The sequence below is a fragment of the Trachurus japonicus genome, chromosome 20 (assembly GCF_045865225.1).
Source record: "Trachurus japonicus isolate A0001 chromosome 20, Traja_1.0".
Taxonomy (NCBI): Eukaryota; Metazoa; Chordata; class Actinopteri; order Carangiformes; family Carangidae; genus Trachurus; species Trachurus japonicus.
The window spans coordinates 8,244,713-8,258,985 of record NC_140926.1 but is presented as its reverse complement, the minus strand read 5'-3'; the positions used below and the strand labels follow the sequence as shown (position 1 = coordinate 8,258,985).

The 14,273-nt window shown below is 42.5% G+C and overlaps 1 protein-coding gene across 4 annotated transcripts in view; it reads left to right on the top strand.

Annotated features, from left to right (window-relative positions):
* col11a1a (collagen, type XI, alpha 1a) overlaps nucleotides 1-14,273 on the top strand; it is a 75,080-nt gene that overhangs the window by 15,508 nt on the left and 45,299 nt on the right. Inside the window, exons 5-18 of one of the 4 annotated variants that reach the window (XM_085763727.1) lie at nucleotides 856-981; nucleotides 3,265-3,357; nucleotides 4,736-4,834; nucleotides 6,456-6,740; nucleotides 8,116-8,181; nucleotides 8,409-8,450; nucleotides 8,534-8,596; nucleotides 10,077-10,151; nucleotides 10,276-10,359; nucleotides 11,204-11,260; nucleotides 12,441-12,494; nucleotides 12,607-12,660; nucleotides 13,625-13,678; nucleotides 13,828-13,881. In XM_085763727.1, coding sequence (XP_085619853.1) covers nucleotides 856-981; nucleotides 3,265-3,357; nucleotides 4,736-4,834; nucleotides 6,456-6,740; nucleotides 8,116-8,181; nucleotides 8,409-8,450; nucleotides 8,534-8,596; nucleotides 10,077-10,151; nucleotides 10,276-10,359; nucleotides 11,204-11,260; nucleotides 12,441-12,494; nucleotides 12,607-12,660; nucleotides 13,625-13,678; nucleotides 13,828-13,881 — 1,206 coding nt within the window. Of the gene's footprint in view, nucleotides 1-855; nucleotides 982-3,264; nucleotides 3,358-4,315; nucleotides 4,511-4,735; nucleotides 4,835-6,455; nucleotides 6,741-8,115; nucleotides 8,182-8,408; nucleotides 8,451-8,533; nucleotides 8,597-10,076; nucleotides 10,152-10,275; nucleotides 10,360-11,203; nucleotides 11,261-12,440; nucleotides 12,495-12,606; nucleotides 12,661-13,624; nucleotides 13,679-13,827; nucleotides 13,882-14,273 lie in introns of all 4 variants that reach the window. The other 3 variants (XM_085763729.1, XM_085763728.1, XM_085763730.1) reach the window with 3 other exon arrangements.

The window sequence follows — 14,273 nt, the reverse complement described above, 5'->3', positions numbered from 1 at the left end:
AAAAAATATATTTGTTGTTGTTTTTTCTTATATAACATTTTTTACCAAGAGAGAAAGAACATAGTTGTGTGCCATCATGGCAGTGGCAGGATATTTTATAGAAATACTGAAGGTGTGCTAAAATATGCTGGAGAGTGAAGCTCACTGAAAACTTAATTGTACAATTATAGTCGTCTATTTCCAAGTCTTTTATGTTCTGCATGTACATGTTGATCTGCCATAATTCACGCTGACACGATGTGATGAGAAATATAAGCCGCTTTTTTAGGCTCTTGCCAATTGTTCCCAGTCAGAATGAAATGTTTCCTGTTGCACACATGGACATGCCAGGTGTTGCTTGTGTCCTGATGACACATGTTTATTTGATTTCCTGAGTAGAACCTTGGCGCTGATAATAATAATTTTCCCAGTGTCTGAACTCTGTTTCCTCCGTGCACAGCGTGAGCGTGGACTCTGTGGGGTGTGTGTGTGTACGTGTGTGTGTCAAGCTGTTTAATCATACAAGGGGGGAATTTACTCTGCCAGACTCTCTAAGTGTATGGGACCAAAGAGATTGCATCTGTAATTTAAGATTTACATTTATGCCACTTTACTTAGCATGTGTGTGTGTGTGTGTGTGTGTGGGTGAGCAAGATGAGACATGACCCGTCTGTGCAGCCTTGTCTTGTCTGTGGTTAATGATCAGGTTTCATCATCTCTCAGCAACTCGAGGAGCTATAAATAATTTGGATTTAAAGTGTTGATTTCAGATATTAAATCCTAATCTTTTCAACTGGCACGAGGGGAAGAAACCGACCTGTGCACGCAGGCAGCAAACTCACCCACGTCTCTTTTCTATCTCTTTTTTCCCCGCAGGGTGACATCCAGCAACTTCTGATCGTGGCTGATCCCAAGGCAGCATATGACTACTGTGAACACTACAGCCCAGACTGTGACACCCCCCACGGTGATTCCCTGCAGGCCCAGGAGCCAGAGGAAGAGGTCAGCCAACCAGGGAGGGTGGGGCTGAGGGGTTTGGGTGATTCTCCAGAGCGCCACTTGAGGGTCCTGATTGATTTAAATGCTCTAATGCCCTTAAGAGGAGCAAGATGATTGATGCGATTCCCCTAAATCCAGAGTCTGTTGATGTTTTTAGGTTTACTTGCACATGATAAGTGTGTCTCCCCCGGTTTAGTCTCAGTTTGGAGCCAGCTCCAGTGGGAGGTTTAAAGGGTTTTAGTGTATTAATACTGATATGGCCGTGGTATTTTGGTAAGTAAATTATAAGTTACGTTTGTTAAGAAGCTCTTTTGTGACTGCGTCCGCATAAACCAGGCTTTAACTTGTGTGTGTGTGTGTGTGTGTCACACAAATCCACCTCAGGTTTTACACTTAGTGAGGGCAGTTTGATCCTGGTACACCTGTACATGTTCAAACAGCTCTCTACAGCTGTTGAAATATTAGTGTAAACAAGGAGAATTACCAGAAAATAGATTTCACTTATTGTAAGGACAGACTTATGCAAGTCTCTGCTTGTAATACAAAGCAGATTCACTGACAATGTACATCCACTATATGAATGTATCCACTTATACAGTAGATATACTATACCTCTCTTATTCAGACAGAACATAGGCTGCACCACTGGAGTTTGTCCTTACAGGGTAAATACACACTTAATCAATAATAAAAAGTGAAATACATGATCCACATCTGGCCACACCCCAGTCAGTGATGTCATAGCAGGTGTCGTTCATCAGGTAGGTAGGTAAAGGTAACCTGTGGTAGCGTCCTAGACCAGAGGTTTGGCCAGATGTGCACCTTTCTTTCTAAATTCACACCCACGGAGAGCAGCACAACAGCTGTTAAACAGCTGTGAGATTAAGTGTGTATTTACAATTCAGATTACCATCATGAAGATTGAAGGTGGATTTATTGATCTTAGTGTGAGTGCTGGGGAGTGTGATTAGCACCGATTGGCACACACCGCTGTGTGAAATGTTAATTTTGAAGTTGTAGTGAAATGTGCTGATAGGGACACCTACTCTCTCTTTCTAATCTCTCCGTCTGTACCTAAATGGTCTTCTTAAAACTTAAGGATGCAATATAGAAGTCTATTAACCCCAACTGCTTACTCATAATTTCTCATTTTTGTGCAAGCAGCAGCCAAGGACACAGTGTGCAGCTTTATTATCCATTTAACCACTCACATACTTTAACACAACTGCATTAGAATTAAGTGCTTCGAGTTAACCCTTCTTTTATATTTGCATATAAATCATTTACATGGCCGCAAGTGGCCGGGTGAAACGGTCACGGACACTGACCAGTTATAAAACAGTTCCTCTCTGCAAGTGCAGTGTGGTGCCTGAAGCGATGTCAGTGCCAATTTAACTGAGATCCAGCTATGTTGAATTAATTTGATAATTTGGAATACCCATGCTGCCAGATACCATAACCTTTCATTTTCAACCAGCTGAGCGTGATACCATGTTCCGACTTTCATATCCAAGTTGCAGCATGAAGTGATAAACTCATTAATTACAGCCTATTGTGTAGTTTTACTTTTTTTTTTTTGCACAACCAAAAAGAAACTGCACTTTCTTTAAATCAGAAAGCTTTGATCTGGCCCAAGTGTATAATTTTCATGCTTGCAGTGAGAAAGTTCCATTACGAGATCTCTGCAGTGCAGCTGGTTGTTTCGTCTTTGAGGTGTTGTTTTCCGTTGTTTTATGAGCTTTTAAAAAAATCCCATCTGCTTTGCTCCGTGTTTGTGGGCAAGGACACACATGGCTTGTTTCAGCGTTTGTTTACCTTGTTTGATCGCCATATTTAAGCCATTATCTGATTTTTAGTTGCAGTTGCTTTGGAGGTAATGATGATTTTGCTCGTTATCATTATCACGGAACCATAATATATTATAAATGATTCATTATAATACATTATCACATCACACAATGCATCCTGTGACATTTCACATGATGCTATGTGTGTAATATTAATGCTGTGCTTAATTTTAAGTGTCTAACAGTTAATGAAGAATGTAACAGTTATTTTTCATATTATTACCACAGTGCTTTATTCTAATATTGTTTGCCATGAATAATGATGTAAAATGATGTGTTCAAATGCCAACTGTTTGAACATGCAGCATGCTCAGCAGGATGATAGCATGGTACCATGTGTATCATCTTGCTGAAAGAGCTCTCTGCATCCTTGATGCTAATGCTAACACCAAGACCTCTCTTCCTCCTCCTCTCTCTCTCTCTCTCTGAACCTCTCCAGTACACTACTGATGATTTAGATTACTCTCAGTTCTATGATTACTCTGAGGGAGCCACAGACATCATTCCCACCGATGAGTATTCTGAACCACAGGTAAATGAAAAAAGGAAAAGAAAAGATTTTTTTAAAAACACGTGTTTTCCTGTGATGTCTCTTTTTGTCGATCGGTCATTTCATCTGTCAGTGCGTCTTGTGCGTTGTCTGTGTCTCAGTTTTTTATGTTTACGTGCACACCAGAACTCCAGGAACTGGGAGTAATCTGCTTTGTGATCATATTTCCTCCAAATCCTCAAATAAATCTCAAGTAAATTTTGATAGAGATACATTGAAAGCTTGAACACTTTTAAAAGTATCCTGACCTTGTGATGCTTTCTCTGACAATGACCTCACAGTAAGGTTTCTGCGTGTGCACGTAAACATACCTGGTGTGTCAGTCCTCCTTGTGTCTGTTTTATGAGGCTGCTGCCTTCTCTCACTGGGAATGCCATCTGCTTTGAGTGTGTGTTTTTGCATTTCAGCATGTCTTTAAAGGTTTTGTTTACATTATGAAACATCAGCAATATCACTCTTTACATGTTTTTTTGCAAAATGCAGCAAATGCAAGCTAACTCTGCTCTGTTGCTATTTCATTGCACTGCAGTAGCTCTAAAGTGTTGCTGAAAGGCAAATCCTCTGTGTTTTGTTTGTGCACCAGTCCCAGATTGATGCGTTTGTATGTCCCAAAAAAATTCTCCTTTGTGTCACATTAAAAGGCCCAGTCCCTGACTGTTGTACAACACCCTTTCCACCCAACTGTCATGCAGTCTGACGGCAGTACTAACATAGCCAGCATTCCATGTGCAGCCCTTGTAGTTGGTGTGCACGGCGGCCGTGTGAAAAGGATGCCGTGCAGACCAACTATTGTACTCTGGGCTGCTCCTGGAAAGTGGAGCACATTTACTCTGACAGTTGGGACGGGGAAGACTCTGTGCAAAAGTCACAGACTGTGCCTTTAAGTAATTTCCACTTTTGAATGTTCCACGTTTGTCTTGGTGTTCTTTGTCGCCGAAAGCTGTTCCAGAGAAAGAAACGTAGTGTCTCCATGAAAAAGAAGAGGACCAGAAAGTCCCTCAGTAAAACTAAGGCCAAGCCCTTTAAGTTCTTGGCTGCCCAAAAATCACCAGCTAAAAAGTTTGCCGCTAAGAAGAAACGACAGATGCCTGGCTACCAGGCCACAGCGCCGGCACGACCCAGAGGCAATTTTAGGGTAAACGTCAAGTTAAGCAAAGACCAAATCCCATCAAGATCTTCCTGCCCTGAAATCTGAAGGGAAAATCTCTGATGGCAGACTCAGAGCTCCCTAACCCCTCTTCAGTAGAAGTAGCACAGTCTGTAGCTGTAGCTTGAGAGGACCCCTAGCAAATAACCTCAATCTGAGCTCTTTGTGTTAACCCTTGCTTTATTCTTCTTTCCTTTTTTCAACATGACTCAGCTAAACAATGTAGAAGGAGATTACAATACAGACATTGACTACGGAACTGTAGATGATACTCAAACTCAGTACCCCTTTGCCACGAGTGGACCATACGAGGTAATTTTTCATCTTCTCTCTTATCTACTGTTAAAAACCAGTGTTGTTGTTGTGGGAAATGTGAGCAAGGACGATTTGACCCGAGAAGCATCTGGTATGAAAACACAAAGACACAACCATTCAAATTCGAATCGATGTGTCTTTTGACTTATTGAAACTTTGCTTTGAATGGGGATTTTTATTTATTTGTTTGTTTTTCATTGCTCCACTGCGTGGATTCTAGGGATGCATTGCATCCTTGGAAAGCAATGTGGTGGAGGTCGTTTTGTAGCTTTATGTCAACATTCAGTTTTGGCTGAGGCTGCAGATCTTGTTAGTTTTCAGCATGCGGATATCTTAATCTCATTCTGTGTGTGGCACATTAATGTTCAGCTGCTTTACAGATAAAACTCCACAGGCCGTGAAATGAACATTCCTCCATATTCATTGTATTCTACCTTAATAATTGGAAATATTTCGATTAACAAAAGCTACTCAAGATTTCAGTGAGGTAACGTGTGCTTCAGTCACACCGGCTTATTCACTTTTATTACCCACACAAAGCATGGAGAGTTGACATGATCTGCAGCCTCATCCAGGATTAAAAGAAAGTGACGACGGCAGAGCCTCTCTCAGCCAAGGCCATTAACAGTAAATGATACTGGAGATTATCTGTTCAACAATATATGCCCTGTTGTCCATCATATCACAAAGCTGGTCTTGATCACTAGTTCTGCTCCTGACCTGGAACTGAACTATGATCAACAAGGCTAAAAATCTCCTCACAGCCAGCAATGACTGTGCACTGTCTACCGCAGCGTCTAACAAAGCGGATGTGATCATACAGGCAGTTTTAAATGTATAATTGGGCAAGATGGAGTGCTGCCAATAATAGCTGTGTAATTACATCCATTTTGTTGCTAAAGCAGTGATCAGGGTTTGTTCTGAAAAACAAAAAAGTGCCAAGTGATTGTGGTTGCAGTATTTGACCCACATACACAGTGCATCATGGAAACTCAATGGTGGCTCCAAACCATCAAAAAGCATTCGGTAAACCAACAGATTTCTATGTATCCTGGTGCACTCTGTATGTCTGCATAGATACTTCATGCTAATGATTGTTTCGATGTTGGGCAAATTGCTGCTACAGTAGTGTCAGTTCAGACATTTATTTCAGCCTTTCTTTACCGTCTTGATCAATACATCCTGTTGAATTGTGTGTGACGAAAAAGAAAAGAAGAGGCTGAGATAACATCATGTCTGTTTTGACGTATGGATAACAAACATTTGATTGTCAGAGACGGTTTTTACGGTAACACTTCATTTATGAGGACTTCTGGTGGATTGTTGCAGAAATGCAGATGATTCATCAGTAAAATGTCCTCAGTTCAAATATTCACTTTACAAACAAACAAATCACAACCATTTTGGACCATTAATTTCATTCCTCTATGATAAATTGGAATAAATAAGGTGTTACCGTCACTGTTTTAAATTTTGCTGAATTTATTGCAGTCTGCTTTAATAACATCTAAAAGTAGATTTTTTTTTTTTTTTTGCTTCAAATGCTTAACTAACATGCTTATTTCCTTGGTTGCCCACCATCACTCCCCCCCTTCTTTGCTTGGGTAACACCTGAAAGGCTGTGGAGGAGGATGTTGTCGGTGCTTACGGCTCCGAGGCCGATCCCATTGCTGCGGAGCCCACCGCTGTCCCAGAAATGGTGGACAACACGAACACTGGTGCGGAGGCATATGACTTTAAGGAGTATGACCTAAAGGAGTATGACTTGGGGGATGTTGACAACAAGTTGTATGATTACGGGGCATATGATGAGTATGGCACGGCCCCGCCCAAACCCACAGAAGCCCTCGATGATGAGGTGGGGCCCGGCGTTGCCGCCGAAACCGACGTTTCTGAGAGCGCCGTAAGTATCACGCCCCGACCGGCCGACGGGTGTGTGCATGAACACACGACACACGATAGGGATTCACTCTGTCCTCCAGTGCACGCCCTCTTAGTTGGTTGCTTGGCATGGGAAATGTGTCATTGACATGTTGAGTGTGGAGTCAGTAAATGCATCATGTGTGATTGGTGGTTTTATTTAATGATTGACAGCTGTGACAGGGACAATGCATGCATCTGTGTTTTGGTAGCTCTCATCCCAGCAGCACAAGCACATACCTGATTTACACTTGTGCACTATTTTTTTTTTCTTCTTATCTCCACGCACAGCCTTCAATCAATGTGTGTGTCAGCTCAACCTGCACCCTGCCAACAAAGCACGTCCCGCCCCCTCCCCACCCACTCGGCTCTCAGCCTTTTTTACTAGCATTCATGTCATTTTCATATCATACAATTAGCCCGTAACTCATAGGCAGCTGTCTGCACAGCGCACACCCGGTGTAACTCACTCCCTTTCATACCCAAACTCTTGAACTCTGACTTCACGTACCAACAGTCACAGCTTGTCACAGTTTGCCAGCTGGTTAGTATAAATATTTAACATGTGCCCCTCTCTCCACTTTGTCTCCCATGTTTAACCGTTTTGGCCCCAGTGCTGTTTAAATTTACCCTCTGTCAGAACATCATCAAACACCATTTTGTGTCTGTGTGCCTTTGGCTATTGTTAAATTTTAGTACCCCTCTACACATACACCACCCACCTGGCCTCCTAATCCTTTCCCTGTCACCCCCACCTCCTCCAAGTCCACTCTTAAAACACACATAAACACACTGAGGCAGCCGGATGAGCTCACCACCTCTAATGACACCACATTTGTTAAGACCCACTATAGGATGACGCCTGTTATTCTATTTCTGTCTCTAGAAATAAACCTAAATAAACCTAGTTGGATTATTTTGTGGGGTTTTGCATGTCTGTAATAACCTGTTGGTGTTAAATATTGTTTTATTTGGTCACCGTCAGTCACACTGCACAATGGCAATGCAATGACAGTACTGCTCCATTTCAAGCACACAGAGTAGAGGTCTCTTCCTTCTCAGTACCACTAACATTTTCCCTGTTTTGTTCCACAATGTCATGTCTCCCTGTGTGTTGTTCTTTACTCGCTTTCTGCCTCTGACTTAGCCGCAGTAGCTACAATCGAGCGCGCCATGTTGATTGATTGAGTAAAATGTGTTCAAGCATTCACACACATTCTTTTCACCGGGCTGGACTGCCCCCACTTCCCCCCTTCCCCTCCTCCGAGTCATCCCTGCTCATCATTGCTATTCATTCACCTGTGAACTATAACTGCTGTGTGAAGAATGTCACCTCTGTGCTCACTTTGTAACTGCAGGTTGCTGGTGCTGGGGGAGCCTTTGGCCAGAAGGGAGAGAAGGGCGAGCCGGCTGTGATTGAACCTGTAAGGCTCAGAAAGTCAAATCCGGATATGCTAAAGTCATATACAGTATATGTGTCATTTTAGTTTGTTTTATTACCAGCATGATGATGATAAGATGATAAAATACCCCCCTACATTACAGTTTTACTTCTTTTTAAGTGCTGGGCAAACACCCAAACACTCGACTCATCCTGAACTTATCAGTAGGACAGCATTCGTGGTGTGAAAGGGTGTGTTTGTTTTTAAAGGGCATGCTGATCGAAGGACCACCAGGACCTCCTGGCCCAGCTGTGAGTATATTCATTTATGTCAATATTTTGCACCTGAGCATAATTATACGAGCTGCTGTGCTGACTTGGTGTCGTCTTTTTAGGGTCTTCCAGGTCCCTCAGGTCTTCAAGGACCCCCAGGCACTTCTGGAGATCCCGGTGACAGAGTGAGTTGTCATTTTGTCTTTGATGCTCAGAAGACGACCAAGTCTATATATTAGCACTAGCTTCTATTTGTGTATGGCCTCATGGGAACTTGAGCTTAGTTAAAAGCAGGAAATGCTGCTTATGTTACAGAATAAAGACGCATAAACTAACGTCCTTGTAGGTACAGTATGCTCAAACCTACTGGTCAGGTAACTACTTAACTCATCACAACCAAAGTGCAACTTTAAGACCACTGCCTTGGTTACAATCTGCAGAGCCTCCTTGGTCAAAATATACTTTCCAAAGTCAGTTATCTCCCACACAGAGCTCCCACACAGAGCTGCGTTGTGTTTTAAATAAATTATGATGACATTCCTGCAAAGTTAATATTCATGGTCTCTCGAGCTCACGGCAGTAGCTTACTATAAAATTAGTACTAGCTGCTACAGCACCGATCTAATAGGCAACAATAAATGATCTAAGTGTGGCACATGGGCTGCTACTGCTCTGAATGATAATTTTACCTTGACCAAACAAAGAACCACACTTCCACCATCCTTACAAATCAGTAGTATGAGTATGAAGCAGCAGTAACCATAGCAACAATATTTATGGTGCAGTGATGGTGAACTGACCATGGCTTAAAATGATTTCAGATGAACTCTGGTAGTTTATATAAGTAAGAGCTGAAACGTGTGACATGTGAGTGAGTTTTAATGAGTGAGGGCAACTTAGGTTTCCCTTCATAAAAAGTCAACATATTAACGCTTAGCTCTCCACTCTTTCTCTGTTACACACACACGCACACACACACAAATGTGGGCATCAGAATTCATGGAGAAGGATGTTGGTTTTGGCTTGCAGACAGTTAGCGTGGTGTACAGATGGACAGGCCCAGTCTATGTGTGCTGCAGGAGGAGGAGCATATGCTAATGAAACTGACAAACAGCACACCTCCAGCTTTAACTGCCCCAGCTGTGTGGTGTGTGTGTCTGTTTGGGGAGGGTGTGTGTTTATGTTTCCCTCCATATTACTGCCACTGTCCACAGCATATCAAATCGTACTATTTCAGATTTTAAACCAGAAGAACAGTTGCATTTTCTCACAGCATACAGATTTTCCAATGATTCCCAAAAGCCCACTATTATAAACGTAGATAATATTTTTACCCAGATATAAATGCTATTGTCTTAAATGCACAAGTGCAAGGACAAGTGACAAAGTACAGAAAAGGCAAGTGATTAAGCAGCTTTAGTTTAAACCACATACCTTATTAATGTAGCTTTTCAGGTCTACTGAAATAGATCTAAATAATTAGTCAACATGAACTGCACATTACATAGATACAGGCATATGTCTCAGGTTTAATGGTCAGTGAGGAGGAGAATATCTAAATCTTCATAATTTTGATATGCTTTTTAATATCCCAATAATCCCAGTAAAAGTTGATGTTGATTTACAGTAGATGTGTTTATGACTGTTGTCTCTTCTGTGCTGCAGGGTCCTCCTGGTCGTGCTGGTCTGCCTGGTGCCGATGGTTTGCCGGGGCCCCCTGGTACCATGCTGATGCTGCCGGTAAGTGCCCAGAATAATGCAAGTCAATAACCAGGCTAATCTGAAGAGTATGTTACAGAAATAGTGAGCAGAAGGAGCTATGTTTCAACTCCTGTGTGTGTGTGTGTTTGTGTGTGTTCAACAGTTCCGTTTTGGTGGCGATGGCGAGAAGGGTCCCGTGGTGTCGGCACAAGAAGCCCAAGCCCAGGCCATCCTCTCCCAAGCCAGAGTAAGTAGACGAGGACATTAAACAAGCCACCGGGGAGCCAAACCCCCCACCCCTGCCCTGCTCCCTGCACACACAGCTGTAGGGGTGAGGGGGGTGGGAGTGGAGGGCAAGGATGAGGGAGACAGGGAAGGGGAGGTGTTGGTTGTGGGTGGGCGGGTGGGTGGAGGGGACACTGCATTTCGTTGGCCTTGCAAGGCTAAAAGGAGACGTGCCGAGAAGGCAGCAGAGCAACAACATATAAAGGCCACTTTGAACAGATGGACAGACAGGAGAGACTGTTAAAAATACTTCAGGGGCTCCCGACCTGCGGGTGGGCTAAACCAACAGGTGTAAAAAAAAATGTCTTTGTGTGTATGTGGGAGTAGAGGAGCGGGGTGGATATAGACTTGGTATTTAGACCTGTTGGTTTCTGCATGATGTCCCACATTAATTACACCTTCAGTGAACCAAGAGATGAAATGTGGAAGAAGTATGCCTGCAGGTTTACTGCATCAGAGCCAACACAACAAAATAGCATTTAGAGAATGAGGAGATGCACCAAAGCATCATGTATATTAGCTGCTCATATAAAGATGACATCATCGAACAGTGGTCATGCATTTTGTTCATATGGTTTTAATGTGGTTAAATTCTATTCATATTCAGGACACGGACAAAAACAAAACGTAACCAAAGTAAAAACAGCCTTAACAAACAAGATGTTCTGTATTAAATGAAAGCATGACACAGGACAAAAACAAGACTTCATACAAAAACAGTCAATATGAGCTCCTAATTGGATTTACAGTACAGTTTTTGGATGGAGGGGAATTTGACCCTATTTTTGCCTGTGTCTCCCCTGCAGCTGGCTATGAGAGGACCTCCCGGGCCGATGGGTCTGACAGGACGATCAGGGCCAGTGGTGAGTCTCTATTGTATTTTATTTGTGTGTGTGTGTGTGTGTGTGTGTGTGTGTGTTTGCTTGTTGGAATTTATGTCTTTACTTTTTTGTCAATGCAACTTAATTTGACTTGCATTTGATAGTTCAAGTCGTTATGAGCACAAAAGATATCCATTTGGATCAGTATCGTGACTCTTTAATGTTTGCTTTTCACCAATATTTCAGAAGTTACACAACTTTTTAAGAATTGAATGCCTCCATTGAAAGTCTGTACATTTCTATTGGCTGCCAGTTGGCTGCATTGCTTAAGTAAAAAAATACCCCCTTTAGGTTATTTGCACTTTATTTTATTTATTTTGGGAACAAACAGCGGAGATCCGATTATTTGTTGTGAAATGTTGTTGCATCAGCACTTGGTGGCTCAGTGGCCATGCTTTCTGTCTGTTAGGTGCTATCAGCTGCCAAGAAATTTTCTTTCATTCTGTTGTTGCCCCCCACCCCCCCCACCCCCACCCCACACCACCACCACCACCCCACCCAAACCCTCCCCTCCCCTCTCTTGGGCTTGTTGATACATGATCCACTATTTATCTGCAGGAAAGGGCCCTGCTGAAGACACAAGGCATTAGCAGATTTTCAAATCTGCCCTCTACGGGCTAAAGGCCAAACATATCGATCTGAAATGATAAGATGTTATCAGATGAAAAAATGTCTTTCTTAAGTGTCTGCCTCTATAAACACAGTACAATTACATTTCTAGGTTTAGGTATATTTCAAAAGACACACAGGTTTGTCGATGTGCCTGCAAGTCTTTTAAAAGCCGATCGGTCTGAGCTGTTAGGAAAACTTCACACACTTGTTTGTCATTGATACGCTTGAAACAAACCAAATGAACAGCTGCACAAAATCAACCATCAAAGAGAAACAATCATAGTGGAGCGATACGATTTGAAATGATATCATCCCTTGGACTCCCCTCCCAGGTAGTTCATGCATCTGCGGTTAAAGGAATGTGTGGATTCATTGTCTTCAGACCAACACGCAAAAAGAATGTGCACATTAAGCTAAACATCGCCATCTGCTGTTAATGTCACACTTTTTTTTCCTTTTTTTTTTTTTTTTACTGATCTGTGGCAAACTGCAATTGTTGTGACCTGAATGAAAAGTGTCCAAGTTTAGTTTGTGCTCTCCCTCTCTTCAGGGTCTTCCCGGCTCTCCTGGACTGAAAGGTGAAGGAGGAGACCACGGTCCTCAGGTGAGAAAGAAGTGATGCTACTATTATGAAAAATGTCCCTCACCGGCTACTGTTGGCCACATCCGAGGTTATTGTGTCCGTCTGTCACTAAATGGTCCACGTGTCTGCACAGGGTCCCCGTGGTGTCCAGGGGCCTTCAGGACAACCTGGCAAAGCTGGCAAGAGGGTGAGTGAACTCAATGACCTGCTACACTCTCACTCTGCAGTGTGTGTGTGCTCACATGCCTCTGTGTTTGTTGTTGTGTGGTTGTTTGTACTTGTGGCCACTGCTCAAACGCTGAGAGGCTTATTTCCAGTTCAACAAACAATTGCTTGATATGTGCTTAAAGGCCTGTGCTGCCTCCAATCCTCGGATCAATGGCCGGGCAGCTAATCTGTCTGAAAATGCCAAAATGGGAAAACTGGCTACAGATATGGGGCACAATAGTGTCATAGTGCAGTCGCTCTGCAGAGCCAAACGCCTTGACCTAATTGGTTGCTAATAAATATAAACCATTCATAGGCAAATCAGTAATACAAGCTTGACTTGTGGGTCAATCGCAGCTGATTTTAATGTCAAATGTGATAAAAGACCTGCTTATATGAGACACTGCTACTGCCGTGGACTCAGATTTTCTAGTGTGAAAATCAGAGTATTATCAGAATAAGAAACAGAGTTTGTTTTGTTGTTGTTCATGTCTGGCTCTTTGATAACATCTCCTGCGGTGATGGAAACTGGCAGCAGGTTTTTCAGATGATTCCCAGTCGTTCTCTGATCCACCCCTTGATTACATGGAGTAGTGATTTGTGTCATTATTTGTGTTAATATTTTTTGCTCCACTGCTTAGGTTTGCAGCTTCAGACTCTACTCATTTGTTTGCCAATTAAAGGAATATTACTTATTATAATATAACTTTGCACATCAAACAAACCAGCTGGGCCTCAGGAAGAGGAGCGTTGCCCTGTTAAACCTTTTAAGGCAGCGCTACTGCTGTCACTTCCTGAATACCTGGTACTTTAGAATTAGATTTTATATTAGTTTTCTGGAGTAATGATACTGATTGTACATCAGTTTTAAAGCATATAGCATTTTAGCAGTTGTTATAATATGCTAATCTTCGTGTACTTATTTAAATCTTTCTGTTTTTCAGGGTCGTGCTGGAGCTGATGGTGCCCGGGGGATGCCTGGAGAGCCAGGCTCTAAGGTACCAAATGCTGACACACAAGATTTCATTTTTGTGTCATGATAAACTGTACAAAAAGAAATCTTAGTTGGAAGCGTTGCCATGTGCAGGCCATGGTGAGTTGATGTCTGGTGCGGTCTTGTGACATCTTCTGCTCTGCTTCATTATAGGGTGACCGAGGCTTTGATGGACTCCCTGGACTGCCTGGTGAAAAGGGACACAGGGTGAGAACAGTAAACTGGAAGCCACCGCTTCAGTTTCACCTCTTAGTTCCTTACTGTTGCACATTGTGAGATTTGTACAAAGAGCAATAACAAACCAGGTTTATAGGGACCTTTATAGGGAACAACAGTGTATTGTTTGGCCTGACGAGCTACTCTTAATAAAGAAGGTTATCAGCAAAGTACTATTCCCTCGTGTGACAACAAAACATCATTAAGCATTAAAGTAAAATCCCCTAATTGTTGGGGATTTGACCTCTTAGGTTACTACTTAGATTTATTGGTGTATCTTTTAAGTGGCAAAGGTTTTTGGGTGTGATGAAATAGATCCAGCTGCAGCCAGATCACAATGTTAAGTAACCTCTTAAAGTTCTGTGGGACAAATGAATAGCTGC